The 19,857-nt window shown below is 53.6% G+C and overlaps 2 protein-coding genes across 5 annotated transcripts; one reads left to right on the top strand and one right to left on the bottom strand.

Moving 5' to 3' along the window:
* Positions 1-245: 245 nt before the first annotated feature.
* Positions 246-11,362, top strand: LSM14B (LSM family member 14B). Of its 3 annotated transcripts, XM_058562358.1 has the most exons (10): positions 248-452; positions 2,203-2,366; positions 3,532-3,667; positions 4,483-4,599; positions 6,986-7,153; positions 7,368-7,445; positions 7,659-7,820; positions 8,188-8,338; positions 9,295-9,480; positions 10,171-11,362. In XM_058562358.1, exons 1-9 carry the CDS (start codon positions 326-328, stop codon positions 9,464-9,466), a joined length of 1,275 nt encoding a protein of 424 aa, XP_058418341.1. In that variant the 5' UTR covers positions 248-325; the 3' UTR covers positions 9,467-9,480; positions 10,171-11,362. The 3 variants fall into 3 exon arrangements, with proteins under 3 accessions (XP_058418342.1, XP_058418341.1, XP_058418344.1); XM_058562359.1 differs by lacking the exon at positions 7,368-7,445 and having other exon boundaries at positions 246-452; XM_058562361.1 differs by lacking the exon at positions 4,483-4,599 and having other exon boundaries at positions 250-452.
* A 1,941-nt stretch (positions 11,363-13,303) lies between these two features.
* PSMA7 (proteasome 20S subunit alpha 7) lies at positions 13,304-19,694 on the bottom strand. Of its 2 annotated transcripts, XM_058562371.1 has the most exons (7): positions 19,529-19,692; positions 17,023-17,149; positions 16,174-16,298; positions 15,386-15,508; positions 14,795-14,914; positions 13,979-14,041; positions 13,304-13,526 (listed from the first exon to the last, which is right to left on the bottom strand). In XM_058562371.1, exons 1-7 carry the CDS (start codon positions 19,622-19,624, stop codon positions 13,434-13,436), a joined length of 747 nt encoding a protein of 248 aa, XP_058418354.1. In that variant the 5' UTR covers positions 19,625-19,692; the 3' UTR covers positions 13,304-13,433. The 2 variants fall into 2 exon arrangements, with proteins under 2 accessions (XP_058418354.1, XP_058418355.1); XM_058562372.1 differs by lacking the exon at positions 15,386-15,508 and having other exon boundaries at positions 19,529-19,694.
* Positions 19,695-19,857: the final 163 nt, after the last annotated feature.

The following is a 19,857-nucleotide window of genomic DNA, read 5'->3' as shown; positions in this document are numbered from 1 at the left end:
CCGGCTGCGCTCCCTGCGCAGGCGCGGAGCGCAGGCCCGCCCCCAGGCAGGCGGTGCGGCCATATTTAAAGGGAGGCCGGCGCAGCGAGCCAATGGGCAGCGAGCGGTGCGGGGGCGGGGCGTGGCGGCGCGAGGCCCCGGATGTGGCTGCTGCGGCCCCTCCTCCCCCGCGCTCCCCTCAGAGCCCCCGGCCGCGCGCCGCCGCTTGCTCGCAGGTCTCCGCGCAGGCCGTGGGGCGGCGGTGAGGAGGCGCCGAGGCGGCGGAGCGGGCGGCGAGGCCACCGCGCGGAGGCGAGCGGGCCAGGCCCGGCGGGCGGCCGCCGCCATGAGCGGCTCCTCGGGCACCCCGTACCTGGGTAGCAAGATCAGCCTCATCTCGAAGGCGCAGATCCGCTACGAGGGCATTCTCTACACCATCGACACGGACAACTCCACGGTGGCGCTCGCCAAAGGTAGCGGCCCCAACCGCCCCGGCCCGCCCGCCAACAGCCCCGCCTCCCGGGGCGCCCCGCCGGCCCCCGCCCCTCCTCGGGGCGCCCCCGGGCCCAGCCCGCACAATGGTCCCCCCGGCCCCGGCGGCGGCGTTATTGTGCGCGGCCGGCCCGCCCAGCCGGGGTTGGGGTGGGGAGGTGGGGGCGGGCCCAGCTCCCGCGGCGGAGCCCACCTCTGCAGGTGGGGGCTCGGTGTTGCTCCAAGGGGCGGAGGGGGCAGCTGGCGCCGAGAACCCGGTCCCTGCGGGGGAGGGGCGGGGCGGGGGCCGGGGTCTGCCCGGGGCCTCCCCAGAGGCTGGGGGTGAGAAAACACGACTCCTGCAACCCTTGTGGAACCTATTAAGCAGCTGGGGCCTTGAGCCTGAATAAATACCACGTCTTAATGGAACCTCCTGCTAGGGTAGGAGCATCGGGCGGCAGCTAGGTGCCCCTGTTTAAAGCGCTTTCCTGCCCGGATCCAGATGTTCGGTCTGTGGGTTTACCCTTTTGTGATAGACCCTCCCTGTAGGCGCTGGTACCGCGTTGAAGCCTCCGAGAGGCTTACAGGGAAATGGCTGTATCCTGGCTCTGGACGAGTCCAGAGTCTTTTCTGAGCCCGTCGAGGCGGTAGGTGGCCCCAAGGTTTCTTTGTCTTCATTCTCCAGGAAGATGGCGAGTGTCCTTCCCTTGCCTCTTAGAAATAAGTGCTCAGTGCAGCTAGGTCTGCAGAAACCCTGTTTGTTTGATGGGTCTGGTTAGGCTGGAGACGCCGTGGTAGGCCCTTAAGTGTCAAAGCACTGCTCACACGCTCCTTAGGTCAGGGAGCCCCAGGCCTTCAGGACACAGTCATTCCAAATTCTGGGAATATCTCCTTTTAAAGCTCAAGTTCTCAGATAGACTGCATTGCTCCCGGACATAGTTCAGTATTATAAGGTTGGGTGTTCACTTGTACTCTTGGCGCTTGACTACATTGGGATTTAGATCCCACTTGGAGGAACTGAGGCCCAGAGTAGTCCCTGGTCCTTAGCAGGAGTTGTGCTCAGATTAGGTAGAGGTTGCTTTAAGCCCAGCTCTGCCCCAGAGACCTAAGAAGGAGAGACTTGGTTGGGCTCCTTGAACCCTGCCGATAGGGGTTAATACTCCAAGCAGTTCCTCGGGTAGACACCGAAGCTGGTGGTGTGGGTCCAAGTTCTGGGGCCTCTTCTCCCATTTTTTCTGTAACGGCTCCTCCCAGGCTGGTTGTGGATAGAAGGGTGGAGATAACATTCTTAACCTATTGGCTTCTTTCCTAAGAAAACAGACTCTCCAGGGGTGATGTTTGGTGAGGTTTCAGTCGTAAAGCAGCTGTCAGGCTCTTTAATCTGTCAAGTCCGATGTGAATAGGGGGTTCTGCAGAGCAGACCTTGTTTTGCTGAGAGCGCCAGGCCTTCTGTGTTCGCACTTGAGAACACTGAGCTTCATGAGACTGGCACGCTCTGAAGTTGGCCCTTGTTGTCTTTGTGATCTAGAACTTTTTGAAGCTTTGCCAACTGGAGTCTTGTAGGTATTGTCCATTGAAAATCAGAGGTGAAGTAGTTGTTGAAATGTGGAAACTGGGCGCTGTGCTGTGGATGGCGCCCAGGGCAGGGGCCTCCTGTCTTGTGGAAGGCTTGGGAGCAGCGGTGCGAGAGGATTGATTGAATGCACTTGGCTGAGGATGACAACTTAACGCTTCCTTTTCTCAACTCCTAAGTGAGGTCCTTTGGTACTGAAGACCGTCCCACCGATAGGCCTGCCCCCCCAAGAGAGGAAATTTATGAATACATCATTTTCCGGGGAAGTGATATCAAAGATATTACTGTGTGTGAACCTCCAAAAGCTCAGCACGCACTCCCTCAGGATCCTGCTATCGTTCAAGTAAGTGCGTTGCTCTGCTTCTGTGTGGGCACTGTTTCTAAGAGATGCTGTTTCCAAATGGAACTTGGTGTCATCTGTTTGGCCAGAGTGCTCAACTCGAGGAATAGCCTTCTAATGAAAAGCGGTTTAATTTTTGTCTAGGCTGTTGGTGTTCCTGTGCTCCATAACTTTTGCAGCATGCAGTAGGGTGTGCTGTAGCGAGACTCGCTGTGTGTGTGTGTGTGTGTGTGTGTGTGTGTGTGTGTGAGAGAGAGAGAGAAAGGGGTGGGTGCTTGTAGTCTTGCCTGGACCTGGGGTGCTTGAGGAATCGTGTTTGTCCTTACTTTCTGGTTGGATAAGCGTAAAGCCCCAATGGCATGGTGTGAGTGGCATAAGATGCCAGTAGGGACGGCAGGACTTGCTCTCAACACTGTCCAGATGTTAAATTCCAGCGTTGTGGAACACCCAATTTGCAAGTCTTACGCCACATACCTGCCTGCTATGTTATGGCATATATTGCTCAGGATTACCAAGGAGCCCAGGTTAATATTTTCTTGACTTGTGAATCTAAATGTTTCCTGGCTCCTCTGGGGTTCATACTGCAGGAAGCTCTGGGACTGAGCGCACTCCCTGGAAGGTAGGAGCATGCACAGTGGATTCTGGGGGCACGTGGAGAAGCCCCGGGCGAGAATTCTGAAAGGTTTGGAGGGAGGGTCCTCAGGGATTCAGAAGAGGAAAGTACCTGAGCCAGGCCTTGAGGGACAAAGAGGCTTTTTGGGAGCACAGGGCCAGAGAGAAGATGGTTCTCTGGGGAACTGTAAATAGTTCCCCAGCCACACAGCTAGGCTCCTGCGGATTGGGGCCAAATTGAGGATGGCATTTCTGTCCTCTTACAGAGCCTAGTTAGACTGTCTGATGGCAGGTAGTGGGGAGCTGTTACCGGGGTTAATTGAGTTAAGAGAAATTCGTTCGAATTACCTGGACAGGTGGAGCTGGGATTGAAATGTGGAAAAGGCAGCTTTGAGCTCCCTTAGACTGTCCTGGAAGCTTAGCCCCCTCAGCGCCACCCAAGCCTCCAGGAATGCAGACTGAAAGATCCGCTGCCTTTCCCCGTGTGAACAGTGCTTTCCAGGCAGGGTGGCAGGAGGGCTTTGCGCTACTCTCACCTGTGTGTTTCATTGCTCAGTCTTCCCTGGGCTCGGGCTCAGCCTCCTCCTTCCAGCCACACGTGCCTTACAGCCCCTTCAGAGGGATGCCACCCTACAGTCAGCTGGCCGCCAGCTCCCTGCTTAGCCAGCAGTACGCCGCTTCCTTGGGTCTAGGTGAGTGACTGTTTCTATCTGGTAAACTGCCTGTGCTGTGATCCCCGAGAAGCGGGGCCACAGACGCTGGTGGTGGGGACACTGTGGTCTTGTCATGTTTAGGTTGTAGCACACACTTAGTGCCTCACTCAGTGCAATTTTAACTAGTTAGAACATTGAGTAACTACTTCATTGGGAGTGAAAGAGGCAACAGTCCGAGTTTTGGAACAGATGAATCAAATCAAAATTCATTTGCAATGTCAGCCTGGGTCTGAGTGGAAGTTGTGGTGTATCTGCTTCAAAGAAGAAATAACTGATATGTGTAATTACAGATGAGTTCTCTTTGCACATTTGTAAGCCTATAAACGTAAAAGTTAAATACAACATCTACCTGTTATATCCTTTACCATTCTACTGTCAATGCCTTGCTCAAAAATTAAGTTTCCCCCAAAGTTGACTAACCCTGGCATAAGATTCTGTTCTCCATGTGTTAGAGCAAAAGTCTACCTGGCCCTGGCCGCAGCTCTGCGATGTGTTCAAATTGTGGAGTTGGCAGGCATCACCACCTTGCTTACGCTCTAGCAGTGGGCTGTGATCAGGCCCTGGACCGGTGCTGTGGGTCACTTCTAAAAATCAGGTTGTCTTGATTGCTGCTCCTACTGTGGTGGTGCCCGTCTCAGCCTGGCTCCCTGTGTTTCTAGAATAGGTTTGTGTGAGCAAAGTGTTCTACAGGAGATTGCTTGGCTCTTTCCAAGCTTGCTAGACACAAGATAAGTTTCTCATTACTTATTTGTGTACTTTTCTTTTTTGCTCTTTTCTCCTTTATCTTCTTTTAGAGAAGTTGGTAAGCCCTCCAGCCTCAGCCGCAGCTTCCAGCCCTAGCTCTTCTCCATCTCCACAACCTGTCTCAGAGCTTGACATGTCCTCAGAGCCACATCAGCTCACTTCCAAGGGTAACAGCAGTTTGGAGAACTGCATGCTGTCTTGCAAGCCATCCTAAGAGCGAGGGGGTAAACCAGTAGACCAGAATGACAGTAGCTGTAGCTCATAATTTAAGAAGCCCTTGGGGGGCTGTCCCCGTGGCTTAGCGGTTAGGTGCGCGCGCTCTGCTACTGGCGGCCCGGGTTCGGAACCCCGGGCGCGCACCGACGCACCGCTTCTCTGGCCACACTGAGGCCGCGTCCCACATACAGCAGCTAGAAGCATGTGCAACTGTGACATACAACTATCTACTGGGGCTTTGGGGAAAAAAGAGGAGGATTGGCAATAGATATTAGCTCAGAGCCGGTCTTCCTCAGCAAAAAGAGGAGGATTAGCATGGATGTTAGCTCAGGGCTGGTCTTCCTCACAAAAAAAAAAAAGGCAGCTCCTGGATCAGTTAAGCTGCTGCTTTGTGTTAAGCACATAGTCCTGACTTATTAACTCCCACAGTTTAAAGGCAGGATTAGGAAAAACCAGCACGGTGCTTTGCTTACTCTCCCTGGGTCCACGGTCTGTTTTGAGCTATATTGAGATCACCACATATGGGAAACCTGTCTGCACAGAAAGCTGTTTCCCTGTGGTTTCTCCTGGTCTTAAATGTGTTCTGGATTGCTGTGCAAGACTGCAGGGCAGCGCCCTTAAGTAACTCACGTGCTGCTGTGAGATCCCTGCAGCACATTCCTCACCCATCCAGGGCGTTCAGAGTCGGAGGCCTCAGGTGTCTTCATAAAATGAAGCCCCTTTAAAATTGGGTGACTAGCCCGAGCTGTTGACCAGGTGAACAGTGTGGCTGATGACTGGCTTGTTAATGCTGGTGCACCACCTCTCTCTGCCAGGCGGCTGCACCTGTGGGGTTTCTTGACCTTGCGTGTCATTCTTCACCAGAGGTCGGAAATGCACATGCATTACTGAGGTAGAGCGCTGTGTGCTCCGCCCTCAGCATTGCAGACTCGTCCAAGGTGGTACCTGGGGCTTTCGTTATGGCCACAACTACTGTCAGGCTGCTACGTTGCATGTGTTGCTTTCTGAATCCTGCATGGACGCCAGTGTTTCTGAGTTGTAGAAGTAGTAATGTGTTTTCCCCACTTAAAAATTACACTAGATCATCATTCTTAGGACTATTTACATAAAATTGCTCATAGGGCAAGATTGTTTTAACTGGTCTGGTTTTATAAAAAGCAAGATGAGCCCAAGATTCTTGCCGCATCCAGTTACAGTGTGAGCAGGAAGCATTTGGGAGTTGTGTTTCGCTCAGGGAAGGCCATGCTGAGTGAAGTGATGGGCCAGAGAAAGTGGTCTAGGTCAATGCCCATCATAGAGGACACTGGCAAGTACTGGTGTGCAAGGCCGTGCCGGTCGGCCCTGGGAGTACTTTCGATCTGATTACAAGGACTTTTTCACAGTGGTTTCTCCGGTTTCTGTCCCATGTGGAAAAGGTGAACCAGCCCATCTTCACTTGTGTTGGGCTGCCCTTCTGACCGTTACCCCATGGTTGGGGCTCACTTTTTCTGTCTCGGACTTCTGTGCACCTCCACCACATCCCAAATTGCCCTGTTTAAACAGCACCCCAGATCCAGGGAGAGGAGAGGGAGGATAGGGACTGATGCGTATGGCATAGCCCTCTTTCTCTTCCTGCTTCGGAGGACCATCTTGTGGGCTGGGACCTCCACTGAGGCCCAGTTTCTGAGCGTTCATCTCCTCACTCAGGGCTGAGCATGCAGTGTTGTAGGAACAGACTTCAGCACAGCCCCGTTCCCAAGGGCAGCCTGGGAGCCCTTCCTTTCTTTATGATGAGCTTTTACTCTTGAGAGGTGTGCAGGCTATTTCTCTGTAGTCAGCTCTTATTACTTCATCCTTTTTGGTTTTATTACGCCTTAAGCAAAAATGACAGTGTTCTAGAATTTAACTTTGAAGACTGACCACTGCATTTTCTGGAAGATCCCTGAGTGGGATGGTTCTTGTCCACCAAGTACCAGAACGAAACAAATTCTCAAGCCATGAATTCACCAGCACTTCGGACCATTGAGCCACTTCGGGGTTAGAGCCTCTGTGGGTTTCAGAAAGCCATTTCTAGACCACCCATGAGGTGCTGATTTGTGGCGGGGTGTTTTTCCCTCCTTGGGGTTCCCTAAGTCGGGGACCTTGGGGCTCAGGGCTCCCTGAGCTGGCCTTGTTGCTGCCTGGGCTAGTCGCAGAGGGCATGGCCCTGTGTGGGGGGCTTTGCCTGGGTGTGTAGACCCTCTCTAGGTAGTCGCCTTCCTCTCCTGCCTGACATGCCACCCAGAAGAGAAATATCTGGAGGGGTGAAGGCTTTCTCTTTTTCTCTGTTTTTAAACCCTCTTCCTCTCCCCACCTCAGGAGCTGGTTTTCCAACTGTCCCAGTCGGCAAGAGCCCCATGGTGGAGCAGGCTGTCCAGACTGGTTCTCTTGATAACTTGAATGCCAAAAAGCTGTTACCCGGCAAGGGCACCACGGGGATGCAGCTGAACGGGCGGCCGGCCCAGCCAAGCAGCAAGACAGCCAGCGGTACTTACACACTCAGTCCCCTGGAGTTGGCTCCATGTTCTCAAAAGTGGCACACTGCTTCCTGGGATTCTTTTTCTAATTAACCACCCCTCCAACCCCATGTGCTTCTGCGGGGCAGGACCTTGCTGCATGTCCCTGTGGTGGTGCCGCCCTGCTTCCACCGCTGGGTTCTGCTTTGCAGGTGCTTGCCTCACTCTTCCCTTTTGCGCCTTAGATGTAGTTCAGCCGGCAGCTGTGCAAGCTCCAGGGCAGGTGAACGACGAGAACAGAAGACCCCAGAGGAGGAGATCAGGTAACAGCTGTTGCCACTTGAGTTCCGGGGCCATGAAGTGCCCAGGGGTGCTCTGCTTACTGCTCCGGCCTGCTTCTCCCTGGGTGATGGTTTCAGGGGTGCTGGGGCTCAGTGGCTGCTTCTCTGTGCTCTGTCTTCTCTTCTTCGTCTGTTTCTCACTAAGTCACATTGGGTTGGTGGCTTACCAGCCGTGGCCATCTTCCCTGTTCACAGGGAATAGACGCACGAGGAATCGCTCCAGAGGGCAAAGCCGCCCGACTAATGTCAAGGAAAACACAATCAAGTTTGAGGGCGACTTTGATTTTGAGAGTGCAAATGCCCAGTTCAACCGAGAGGAGCTGGACAAAGAATTTAAGAAGAAACTGAATTTTAAAGGTATGAGTTGTTTGTGAAAATTGCGTTCCCCCCCAAGGAGTATCCATAGAATGGGGCAAGAAAAGACAGCTGGAGCCTATTGGGGGCGCGGCGTGGGGTGGTGGCCAGTGTGGAAACTGTGCTGTCTAAGGAATGACGGAAACGAGGTGGCTGGGGGTGATGTGAAGACAGTGCTCGTGGAACAGGTAGCAGACTGTGCCCCAGGAGTGACAGGACAAGCAGTAGGAGTTAGAAGAGATTTCCACTTAGCACAGAGCACTCCCGGGAGCGTTCCAGCGAGGCCTGAGGATGGCTGCCGGGCCCACCCTAATAGGAAGCGCTCTTTGTTTGCATCCCGGCGAACAATGTGTGCTGCTTCTCTGTGCAGATGACAGAGCTGAGAAAGGGGAAGAGAAGGACCCGGCGGTGGTGACCCAGAGTGACGAGGCCCCTGCTGAGGAAGACCACCTGGGGCCCAACTGCTACTATGACAAATCCAAGTCCTTTTTTGACAATATCTCCTCTGAACTCAAGACCAGGTCAGGGGGCCAGGGAGTTGGGCTCGGGGGCTGGGCTGAGGGGCCCGGTGGAGCCTAGATGAGCTGGCAGGAGGATGCTCACTCTGCCTCAGAACTCTGGGACTGGGGCCTGCTCTCTGGAAGACCAAGCCCACATCTTAAGTTCAGGGCACATCTCTTAGGCTCCTACTCAGATATTTGCATAATGGATACATCAGTTCTGGTGGTGCCAGCGGTAAGTGGTGGCGTGGGAAGCTCCGGCCGTCACAGGGACATAAGGGGTCTGACCAAGGTCCAGCAACTGCTTTGCTCTTTGCTCCACTGCTGTCTTCCCCATTAAGGCTGAGTTCGGCACTGCCCTCCTCAGCTGGTGACTACGTGAGCGTTCAGTTCTGCGCCGCCTTCCTTGGCCAGACACACAGTTGGACACCGGGGTCCCCAATGGAGATAGAAGAGTGGGTGTTGGCAGCATATTTGGGTAGCAGGAAGGCTGCTGGGCTGTGTGGAGTGTGGGTGTTGTGTCTCCACCACCCCAAAGCATAGGCATCATGTTCTCGGGGACCCCACTCCATCTAGCCCAATCCCCTCCTCGTCTAGTAGAAACTTGTCTGGGGGCGTCCGTGATCTGCCAGGTCTTGGAACCTGTGTGGGCCCTGGGCCTAGCGAGCGGTGAGGGCTTCCTTTGTAGCACACTAGTGTCGTGTCACCGTAGGTGACGAAGGCATGAGAGTTGTATACTGAGCAGCCCAGCCTGGTGACAAGCACACCTGGTTGGAAATGTGGTTGGGCGTATCTGCAGTGTTGGGTCTCAGGCCCCAGGGTCCTGACTGGGTCACCCCCTCTAATGGCTCCAGTAACACAGTAACCAGTCACCTGTCCATCTTCCCTCCTGGGCTGTAGGAGGCTGAGGCCTGGCTCAGAAAGCTGCAAGTTGGTGCTTGCTGCAGTCGGTCTCATGCACCTTGTCTGTGGTTCAGTTCCAGGCGGACCACATGGGCTGAAGAGAGGAAGCTCAACACGGAGACCTTTGGCGTGTCGGGAAGGTTTCTTCGTGGCCGTAGTTTCCGGGGTGGATTTCGAGGGGGCAGGGGCAATGGTACAACCCGTCGCAACCCAACTTCCCACAGAGCTGGGACTGGCAGGGTGTGAGGATGCAGTTGCAGGTGAGTGGGGAAGCTTCTAGATCCTCTGGCGGGAGGGCATGGAGACAGGAGCACCAGGTAGGAAGCCTCTCCAGGAAGAGAGTTAGGAGCCAGGCAGCGGCTGGCTCTGGCCTCCAGGAGGAGAAGCCACAAGGCATCAAGCCCAAACCAAGGACCTTGACCCTCTGAATCACCAGGCGGTTCTCAGGGACCGCGGGACCTGGACCCAACCCAGGCCAACTGACCCCGAATCTCTGGAGAGGGGCCCAGGCCCCAGGGTTGTCAAAGTGAGGTTCCAGGTGCAGGGGGGTTGGGTGCTGGCTACTGTGGTCAGCAAGTGAGGGACTGTTGCAAGTCAGGGTCTCGGCCCAGCCCAGTCAGAGTCTGCATTTTTAATGAGGCCTCAGGTGACTTGCATGCCCCCCAGGGTCTGGCAGGGAATGGGTTATGCGTGTGCCGGGTGCTGACCCGCTCCCAGCCAGGTGAGTGGTACCTGGAGTTGCCTCTCCCTGTCCCCACCGTGAACAAAAACGATTTTCGCTGTGGGTTATGATGGGAAGGTGGTGGGGAGCCCTGGCCTGACTTGGGGGTGGGGGAGAGGTTCAGCTGCTCCTGTTCTGCTCACACGCCGCTGTGCCTGGCTTACGCTGGGTAGCTGCCTAAGGAAACGTGCGGAACACGTTCACATGGTGTCGTGTCCTCTTCTTGCAGGCTCCTGCTGAAGCAGCCAGACGAAGCTGTGTCTGAGGACATTGGAAATCGCTGCACTTCTGGGGGAGACGTGGGTCACTCTGTTTGCTGAGTTTGGAAAATCCCATACTACTACTACTGTTCTGGACCTAAGAGAACTTGGACCTGGTCTGAGTTAGAAACACTTGTTTTGGGGGAAGTCTTCATGGGTAACCTCTTTGAGGTATCTTGGCCTATCTTTCCTCTGTAGTTGCGCACAGCCTAACTCCAAGGTTTTGGTATTTTGCAGAAAGGTTTCTAGAGCGAAAGCTTGATCCTCACTTTGTGACTTTTTTTTGACAGCTTTGACTTTTAAAGTGGAACCAAATCTCATTTGGCAAATGCGGCAGCCAAGCGCATCTCTATAACCCAACTGGCCTGTTGTGCTGCTGGCCTGGCACCCCCACTGCCACAGGTGGGGTCTCAGGAGCCAGGCAGGGCCACCACCAGCACGGTGGTGTGTGGGGACGGGTGGGGCTAGGGCAGCGAAAGTGGGGTGTCCCACAGATCATGTTGTATAAGCAAACCAGACAACCCTGACGTCCAGAGTGGCAAGGTCAAGGTTGGGGCTGGTGGGGTCGGGGGACACCTGGAGGCATGGGAGGAGGCCCTGAACGTGAGCTAGGAGCTGTCGCTTGGAGCCTGACTGCCGTAGGAATTGGGGTTGGGGGTCCAAGCTCAGGACAAGCTCCCCTGTGGCCTCCCTGTCCTTTCTGCCCTGTCCCTGCCAGCCCCTGACCCTGGCCAGTCAGTGTTGGACTCTGGCCGAACACTGTTCGGTGTCTCATCCACTTGGAAATGAGCCAGTCTTTTTTGCAAGGTCGGTTGACCGAGAGCATATTTCCTCTCACTTGTAAATAGTTCTGTGTTTTTGTTTTACAGGTGGGTGGAGGGAGGGTGGGGAATATAAATTGGTTGCATGAGTAACTAGGTCAGACTTTTAGTATAAGCATGCGTCCCTCTGATTGACAGGGCATTGTGTTGAACATAAGCACCTTGGTAACTAAACCCCTATAAACAGCTATAAAGGTCTTAGTTCTGTATTGATTAAGTTACTGTAAAAGCTTGGGTTTATTTTTGTAGGACTTAATGGCTAAGAATTGGAACATGGCAATGGGGCTGCTCTGTTGGAGTAAGGTAAATTGTAATTATAAATAAACATGCAAACCTTTAAGACTTTTTTCTCTGCTCTGGAAGTAAATAGTCCTGTTGATTCTCCTGCCCAAATCACATCACATCTAACATGCCCATCTGAAGGCAGGGGCTGGTAGGATTTGGGGGAACATCTGGTGCTCTTGAGCGAGACTGACCCAGTTGGTCTGGGTAAAGGGCAGTGAGCCAGGCCTGAGTTTACTGTGGGCCACCCTCCTGGGATGAGTGGCACCGCTCTCCAGACACTTTGGACACAAACTAGTTTTAAAAACTCAGTTCACAGGTAAACCTGCTTAAGAAGTGGCCCCCTTTGCTGCCTTACTGCAGCCTCCAAGTTCCCCAGAACTTCCATGTTCTCAGTCCCTTAGACCGTCACAGGGCTGGATCCCTGGACCGTGCGGGAAAGCAAAGACCTGGCTGCTCTCAGACTTGAAGTGTCCCATTTCACTGTAATGGATGTCCGGGTGACTTTTTTTTTTTGTCAGGAAGACTGGCCTGTTAGTGAGCTAACATCTGTTGCCAATCTTCTTTTTGCTTGAGGAAGATTGTCCTTGAGCTAACATCTGTCCAGTCTTTCTCTATTTTATATGTGGGACACCACCACAGCATGGCTTGACGAGCAGTGTGTAGGTCTGCGCCTGATATCCGAACCCGCCAACCCCAGGCCACCGAAGCACAGCACATGAACTTAACCACTACGCCACTGGGCCAGCCCCTCTGGTGACTTTTTAAAAGCAATCTCAGAGGATAAGGTCCCTCCAGTCAGCTGTGTCCCTCTCCCTTCAGTACCTGCCTGATTAGTCAGGCCCAGAGCATGACTGGGCAGCAGGCAGTCGGCCTGTATTGCTGAGCCCAGCCGTCAGTTTCAGAACCTGAACAAATTCCTGGCAACCTTTCATTTTTTGGCAACCAACGTCCTTGACCAATAAAAAATACAAGTCTTCCATAGTGTACATACTAGATGCAGGTAGCCAGGGCACTAATTCTAAACTAGTTAGGTGGCTCAGCAAACAGGTATTTCTTGGCTAGAGAATCTAGTCAGGTCATAGTCTACCACCTGTGACTAACCTTGCTCTTAACACTGACAACCATTTTGACAATTATGCATTTTATGCTGAGCTTAACGTATCTGGGCCTCTTTACTCCTTTTTAGAGGAAAAATGTCTATGTGCCATTAGATGAGAACCCCAAGCAAGAGAAGCTGTGGATTGAGGTCGAAAGCAGAGCCCCAGAGTCCTAACAGCAGTTGGCAGGGGCGGCCAGCCTGAGGACCCAAAAACCCTGGTATTCTTGGGGTGCAGGGAGCCAAAAGGCAATTCCATCACAAGGACTGGTACCAGGGCCTCATGGGAGGCTGCAAAGCTGTGCAGGTGAAGGAGGTGGTGAGGATTTTTCTGTAAAGACAAACCTTAGGACCATGACTTAAACTTCTGCTGGCCTGGAAGCTAAAAGAGCAGTCTTTCCGGCTAAAATGCAAGAGGGTGGGGAGTAGCCAGTGCCATAAGTCTTAAGATAGAAAATATGTAACATGCTAAGTGTTGATCTAAATCCAGGAATACAATATAATTTGAACACAGCTGCTGTTCTGTAGAGTTCTGAGTTCAAGACTTAAACTGAGTGCTGTTTGTGCTTGTGTCCTTGACATTCGAGGATTTGAGTGGAGGTCTGTGAAGAAACCGAAAGTCAGTCCATCTGTTTAGAACCCTTCAAGGAGAGACACTGAGTTGATGCACCCATCTGCAGTGCCTGTCTGCAGCCGTGCACAGCACCTGTTGCACTTTGCATGCTGCTTGGACTCCTGAAAGCCCTCCCACAAACCCCAAGGGAGGACCCACTCACTTAGAGCCTGGCACCAAGGAACGGAACGGAAAGCTCACACTCGAGAGTGCTCAGAAACCAGAAGTTAGGGAAGTTTTCTAAAGAGCTATCATAATTACACCCAAAAGACACACACACTCTAAAAAAAGGTTAAAAAATATGGAAGTTTACTGTAGGACACTTGGACAGTATGGATAAATGGAATGGAAATGCCTACATGTCATTCTGAAAATCATCCATGATTTGAATTAAAAACCAGTATAAGATTTCATTCATCATGATGCTTTCTTTTGTTTCTTTTTTTCGTTTTCTTCTTTTTCTTTTTCAATTTCAGCAACGTATTTCTCAATTTCTTCAGGATTTAAAATCTACCAAAGAAAAAGAATTTATGGTTAGCCCCCAAGCCACACAAGGTGCCCCAGAGCACCAGTGCCCCCTTGGACTCTGGCCAAACTACACCTCACAGCTGCCACTACAGGAAAACAAGGCCCTGTGTGCCTGATCCAGCCAACAACAGTCAGAGCCTATTAAAAAGCAGATTATCAAATCATCATTTTTTTAGGTGATTATTAAAAAGCAGAAGCAAATCCACAGTTGTTGAGAGCTTTTCAGCATGCCAAGAGCACGCGTGAGTACTATCTTCAACACCGTGGAGACCAACACTGGAATGCTTTCTTTTTGACTCACTGTGGAGAGCCTTGGAAAGAACCTCTTTCCCAGTGCTGAAGCCACAGCAGAAGGGTCTTGAACTTGTACTGCCCCTGCCCTGATCACGGGGAACTCTCCATAAGTAAAGACAGCAAACAAACTTGGTAATTACCTTGAGGGGCTGATCTCGCCTCATGACAGCAAGTTCAATGTTTTTGCCGCCTGACTGAACCACCTTGGAGAGGAGAGAAGAACATCAGACACCTCGCCCACCTCCAGACCAAACAGCTCTGGCAAGCACCTCCAATGATAGTGTGTGCACCTGAACCCAGCACTGCCACATGAGGGAAGAGGGCAGGACACACTGAAGTCCCAGCACCCAAAGCTTTTGTTCTACCAGCACGTCACGTGCAAAGGGTCAGCAACACCTGCGCCCGTCCATCTGCTGGCAGTCGGACTTGGGCTGGGTCACTGGTCCTTCTTGCACAGTAGCTCTGTTCACAACTCGCCCCTCTACATGCAGCCTTTCCCACATCTGAGCTCTGAACCCTGGACCCCAGCCTGGTCCTCCAACTACCCCGCCCTGGCCTCTGTGGCTTCACCTGCCAGCACCTCCACCGTCTTGACAAAACCCAAGTCCTCATGACTCCCAACCATTACTCCCAGTTTCCTTTCCAATCCCCTGACTGCAGCAGCAGCTCGAGCTGCAACAAGGCTGAGTGATGGCTGTGACCTGTGCGCTCCTGGCCAACCACTTAGCCTCTTGCTGCCTCAACTGCCCCAGCCTATAAAGGAGCTAATAAAGTGCCGAACAGTGCCCAGCACTGCTCAGATATCTGAGCAAGCCCTCAGATATCTGGCATTACCGTTGGCACCCTCGCCACCTCCTTGTTGCCCTCTCGTCAGTTGCCCATTCTGCCCAGCCCAAGAACCACCACCCGGTGTGGGTGTCTTCACCATCTTGCCCAGAGATCAAATGCAAACTTACTTCCAGGAGGGCCTTGATAACCAGCTTAATGGTCAGATCGTCTGTTTCGATGGCTTCGTCAGTATAATTCTTCTCTAGAAATTCACGCACTGACTTGGCACCCCGCCCTATGGCATTGGCCTGAAACAGAAAGGTGTATTACATGATGCAGGGCATGACAATCCAGAGCCAGCCCCAAAACAGGGCCACCCCTGTGGGCCAGCCGGCCACTGCCCTGCCTGCTCTCCCATGTGCTGTGGTGAGAGGCAGTCTGGAGGGAGCTGGGTCTGGGCCCCAGGCCCTGCCCTATGGCTTCCTTTCACAAAGGGCTATTGGGAGTTGGTGCTGGTTCTTACCAGGGATGGGATCTACTTCTGTTTCGTTACTGAAAGGCACACAGGCAGTTTTCCTTTAGGCCACGTATCCTTACACCCCACTGTGCTTTGACTTTCTCCGGAACGGCAACATTTAATGACTTCTTTGCTCCCACACCAGCAGGGGTTGTCGTGGAACAAACAGGTGGTGTGTGCGTGCACACACATTTGAAGGACTAGGCCCAGTTCCTCCCAATGGCCTCCAAACCCTGAAGCCCCTGTTTTGTCAGAGACTCACCTTCCAGGCATGGTATGTGCCTGAGGGATCAGTCTGATAGAGTCTGGGGGTGCCATCAAAGTCAAAACCCACAATGAGGGCAGAGATGCCAAACGGCCTGCGCCCATTGCTCTGCGTGTAGCGCTGGCGGGAAAAGGAACACGTTAACACCGTCTTCATAGCACGAAAGGCCCCACAGAACCCACCCTAAGTAACGTGTGACATTCCGAGCTCTGCTTTGAGTGGAGAGATGAAAAGAAACTACTAAGTACACTTCCAGATTATTTGCAATTCAAATGATAAATGAAATCAGCCAATAGTTTTCAGCATTCCCCCTTTCTTTTCCGCATTTTCACTCTTAGAAAAAGACACTCCTATGACCAGAATCACATCATGGAGCACAACTGAGACTCTGGAATTATTTTGATGACAGACACGCATTGTGGCTACACAGTTAGGTTTAAGGACGACTAGCATTTCACCAGAGGGGGAGTGTTTTTCAGCCCCCTCCCAGCTGCTTGGTGACCCGTCATTCAGAACGGCAAGATAAAAACTATCGTTGCCCTCCAGCAATAGGAATTTGGACTGCACCTAAATGAGAACAGAACCATGCCGCTGAAATGGACAAGCTTTAGTAAATTACACCTGTACAAGGACAGATACAACTGCGCGTGGAACAAGTGCAGTTTTCTGATTCCCCTAAAGTGACACATGCAACCATCCATGTGCAACACCAAGGGAGGACACCTTCCATGACAAAGCAGCAACTGCTCCTAGCCAGAACTGGTCATGGGCAAGTGGGCACCCACCTGCTTCAGACTGGCGATGTAGCGAGTGATGTACTCCACAGTGACCGGGTCCTCCACGGTCAGCCGATGGCTCTGGCACTCCACCCGGGCCCTGTTGATGACTATCCGTGCATCAGCGGTGAGGCCTGCAACGATGGCAGAGAGGATCCCACCTGAGCCACACCTCGTCTACTCCAAGCAAGGACAGCACAGATCACAAGAGTGGACAGCGCTAACCTTTGGCAAAGATTCCAAAACCAGTTCTGTGAAACCAACACTGAGGTCATTCTGAGTGATGACAGTGGAATGATTGGCCTCTGTGAGCTTCTCTGAGAAAGTTGGGTGTACAAAGAATTGTGCCTGTCAGAGCATATTTAAACACACTAATCCTTTGACAAGGCAAGTCAACCTCTAGTTTAGGTGAACGCGGATCTTCCTGAACTGGACCTGCTTGAGGGAGGCAATGAGTGAAATGACCCAAGTGCCAAGAACACACTGCAGGCCCTGACAACAGGGCACTGTCCGGCTCTCTCCACTTCACAGGTGCGGTTAGCTGTGGAGAGCCTGACCTTTCTCTAGACTGTAACTCCGATCCAGCATCGGGCTGATAGCAGCAGTGGAGGCAACAGCACAGCCCCCTCGTCCTGGGGGTGTTTATTCATTTAGCCCCTGTGCTTCAGCCACCTGAGAAGGAAAGCTCCCTGCCCCCCACCATGGCCAAACGTTTTCTTAAAGGCCCAAATCGATGCTTTTAAATGATTTTAGTTTAGCCAGTTTACATGTCTCCCAATAGCCCACCCTTCAGGCTAACCTCCAAAGCGCAGGTCTTCGCTGAGCCTCCGAGGAACAGAGCACCAGCCCCCGACTCACCCGCGAATGCCATGCAGACGTTGTCGTCCAGAGCGCAGATCTTCCGCACGGTTCTTTCATCCTGCAGTTTGGCCACTGACTTCTTCTCCACGCCAAGAACAACAATGTCTTTTCCTCGAACGCCAACCTTCAATAAAAATCAACACAGCACTTAACAAAGTGACATGAGATTCTGCCACTCCACACAGAGCATTAAGAGCAGATGTGAATATCCCAGGGGTAGCAGCCCACGCACACCCCTCCCCCACTCCCTGGACCACTGCTTTGGGCACCACACCCTGCAGACCATGGGTATTGATCTGCTTCTGGCAGAGCTAGCCCAGGTATCATGACCTACATGCCTAGTCCTGTGGCTTAAAATACTGTTATGTAGTTTCAGTTACAATACAACTAATAAGTACTGTAATAATAAGTGTGTATAAGCACATGTATCAATTCAACCCAGTAAATGAAAGACTCCAACAAAAGGTGCCTTTAAGCCTGAGATCCTAACATTCAAGTCAGGTGTTTTGAAAGCAGTGTTTCTGCAGTTGTGAAATTACACTAAAAGCTGCCCCACCCTCTCCTGCACTATTGCACACCAGTGTGCACAGCTGTGGAGAAGGCCTGATTTGCTGTCAGGTGGACAACTGTATCAAGCATTACAGGTGTCAACTGCTCTCTGTTTATGGCAGATACTGTAAAGGGGAGAAGGATGTATTCAAAACAGGGAAAAAGCACTGGCAGCCAGTAAACCAGCCAGTGAAGGCAGGAGCAGACACAAATGGGACAATCACTTGGAAAAGCAACATCCCCTCTTTGTTTAGAGCAGGGTTTCTCCGCCTCAGCACTGTGGCCATTTGGGCCGGTGAATTCTTTGATTAGAATCAAAGGACTGTCCAAGCACTGCAGGATGTTTACCATCATCCCTGGCCTCTATCCCTAGGTGCCAGTAGTACCTCTCCACCATCTTGGACAAGGAAAAATGTCTCCACACGTTGCCAAATGCAGAATCACCCGTGGTTGGAAAGCGCTGGTCTGCAGTGTTTCAGATTTCAAGGAGCTTTCTCGTGTATCTTCAAAATTCCCCCGGGGCCGAAAAGAAGGCCAGGCCCAGAGATGCTAGGTGGGTTAAGCAAAGCTAGCCACCTGGGCTGGCCCAAGGTAGTACTGGGGATGGGAATGCGGGGGTGAGCTGTCAACTCTTCCAGTGCTCTTTTAGCTGAGTTAGGTCACAAGATGGATTTTGGGCCTTAATTTCAAAAGAGATTTGGGAAATGAGAAACACTTCGAAATTCACAGAACCCCATGTCTTTCTCTCTGCCTGCTCACATCTCTGAAATACCAGACGATAAAAATTAAAACTATCCTACAGTTTGACCAATAAGCAAACTGACAAGTGTCTCAAAGGCACCACGAATTTAAATTTCAAACAGTGGTCAACATGAGAGGTACAAGCTCAGGTGAAGGGGATGATGGGACAGCACACTGCCCAACGGAGGAGGGATCAGAGCAGTGAGAGCCTGCTAGCAGCCGGGAGCCGCCCCGGGAACTGCGGGCGGACTCTGAGAATCTGCCACCCTTTGTTCCAGAAGCCCACCTGGACCTCCCGACACCTGCTCTCCCTAGTGGGGGAAGTCCCCTGGCGGGGAGCTGTCTGGATGCAGTTCACCGAAGTCACGTGCTTCCTTAAAGAACATCCACAGAGCCAGTAACAGCCAGTCCTGCTGCCCGGTGCGGCCCCTGCACCTCTGCTCGCCTGAGGTGCATCAGCGCAGCCACACCGAGCTCCCCGAGGGCCGGTGCAAAGGTACCCCGCCAAGATGGCCGTCACCCCAGGCGCTCACATGCTCTGGAGACACCAGAGAGAAAGGAAACTGGCTCTTTGAAATGTACTGCGGACACTGAACTCGCTGGTCTCCAAGGCACCCGTCTAAAGTGACCGGCAAACATGGACCACACTGGCCCCTACGTGAAAATCAGCGTGATGAGAGCAATGTGGTGCGACATCACGGTTCCCAAACGTGCCCCTTTTCTGCTTCCTTTAGTAACACCAACGTTACGACTTCCCTGTGTTCAACTAACGCCCCTGTGGTAATTCCGAAAGGCCAATCCAAGCGAAGCCTCCCTGCGACCCCGAGAAGGCCCTCTGCGCGGCCACTCGGGGGAAGCTCTTCGAAAGACGCACCCGGGCCCCGCCCGGCCGGTAACGTGGGTCCTCGGTCCGGAGACGCCGCCGCCGCCGCCGCCCGCCGGGACCGAGGCGGCGCGCGAAGCCCCCCAACACCCTACTCTGTCCACGAGCGCTCTGGCCGTCTCCCCGCCTCCTCCCCCTCACCGCGGCCGACCTCCCGGCCCGCGCCCCCAACACGCCGGGGCCTCCCCCGCTCCCCCCGGCCCGCTCCGGCGTCCCCCCGCGTGCCGCGGCCTCCCCGCGAGCTGAGCCCCCGCCCGCCCCGCGTCCCTCGGCCCGGCGCGCTTCCGCCGCCCCCGCCCGGGCGCGCAGGCCCGGCGGCCGGCCGCTCACCGCGGTCGAGCCCTTCTTCACGGCCTCCTGCGCGTACTCCACTTGGAAGAGGTGGCCGTCGGGCGAGAAGACGGTGATGGCGCGGTCGTAGCTCATGCCGGCGGAGCGGAGCGGCGCGGGGCAGTCGGCCCGGGAAAAGCGCACACTCACGGCCGGCGCGGCCCGCGATTCACGACGCCGCTGCGCCCGCGCCGCGCGCGCCCGCCCGCCCCCGGCGCCGCCAACTGCGCCGCTGGCGTAAGGCGGTGACCCGCGCGTCAGGCGGCGTCGGGCGGACGTGCGCGCGCCGGGGCGGGGCCGGGCCGAACCACCGGCGGCCGGGCGCGGGG

This window comes from Diceros bicornis, chromosome 19 (assembly GCF_020826845.1).
Source record: "Diceros bicornis minor isolate mBicDic1 chromosome 19, mDicBic1.mat.cur, whole genome shotgun sequence".
Taxonomy (NCBI): domain Eukaryota; kingdom Metazoa; phylum Chordata; class Mammalia; order Perissodactyla; family Rhinocerotidae; genus Diceros; species Diceros bicornis.
The sequence above is the reverse complement of the archived record's forward strand: the minus strand, read 5'-3'. Positions and strand labels throughout refer to the sequence as shown.

What these genes read in the sequence shown, in the direction of transcription:
- LSM14B (XM_058562358.1), top strand. Translation starts at nt 326, where the DNA reads ATGAGCGGCTCCTCGGGCACCCCGTACCTGGGTAGCAAGATCAGCCTC. An exon ending in CGCCGCTTCCTTGGGTCTAG is followed by an intron (nt 3,668 to 4,482) that starts GTGAGTGACTGT and finishes ATCTTCTTTTAG; the next exon opens with AGAAGTTGGTAAGCCCTCCA. An exon ending in ACATCAGCTCACTTCCAAGG is followed by an intron (nt 4,600 to 6,985) that starts GTAACAGCAGTT and finishes TCCCCACCTCAG; the next exon opens with GAGCTGGTTTTCCAACTGTC.
- PSMA7 (XM_058562371.1), bottom strand. Translation starts at nt 19,624, where the DNA reads ATGAGCTACGACCGCGCCATCACCGTCTTCTCGCCCGACGGCCACCTC. An exon ending in ACATCGCCAGTCTGAAGCAG is followed by an intron (nt 15,509 to 16,173) that starts GTGGGTGCCCAC and finishes TTTTCCCGCCAG; the next exon opens with CGCTACACGCAGAGCAATGG. An exon ending in GCACATACCATGCCTGGAAG is followed by an intron (nt 14,915 to 15,385) that starts GTGAGTCTCTGA and finishes TTTCTGTTTCAG; the next exon opens with GCCAATGCCATAGGGCGGGG.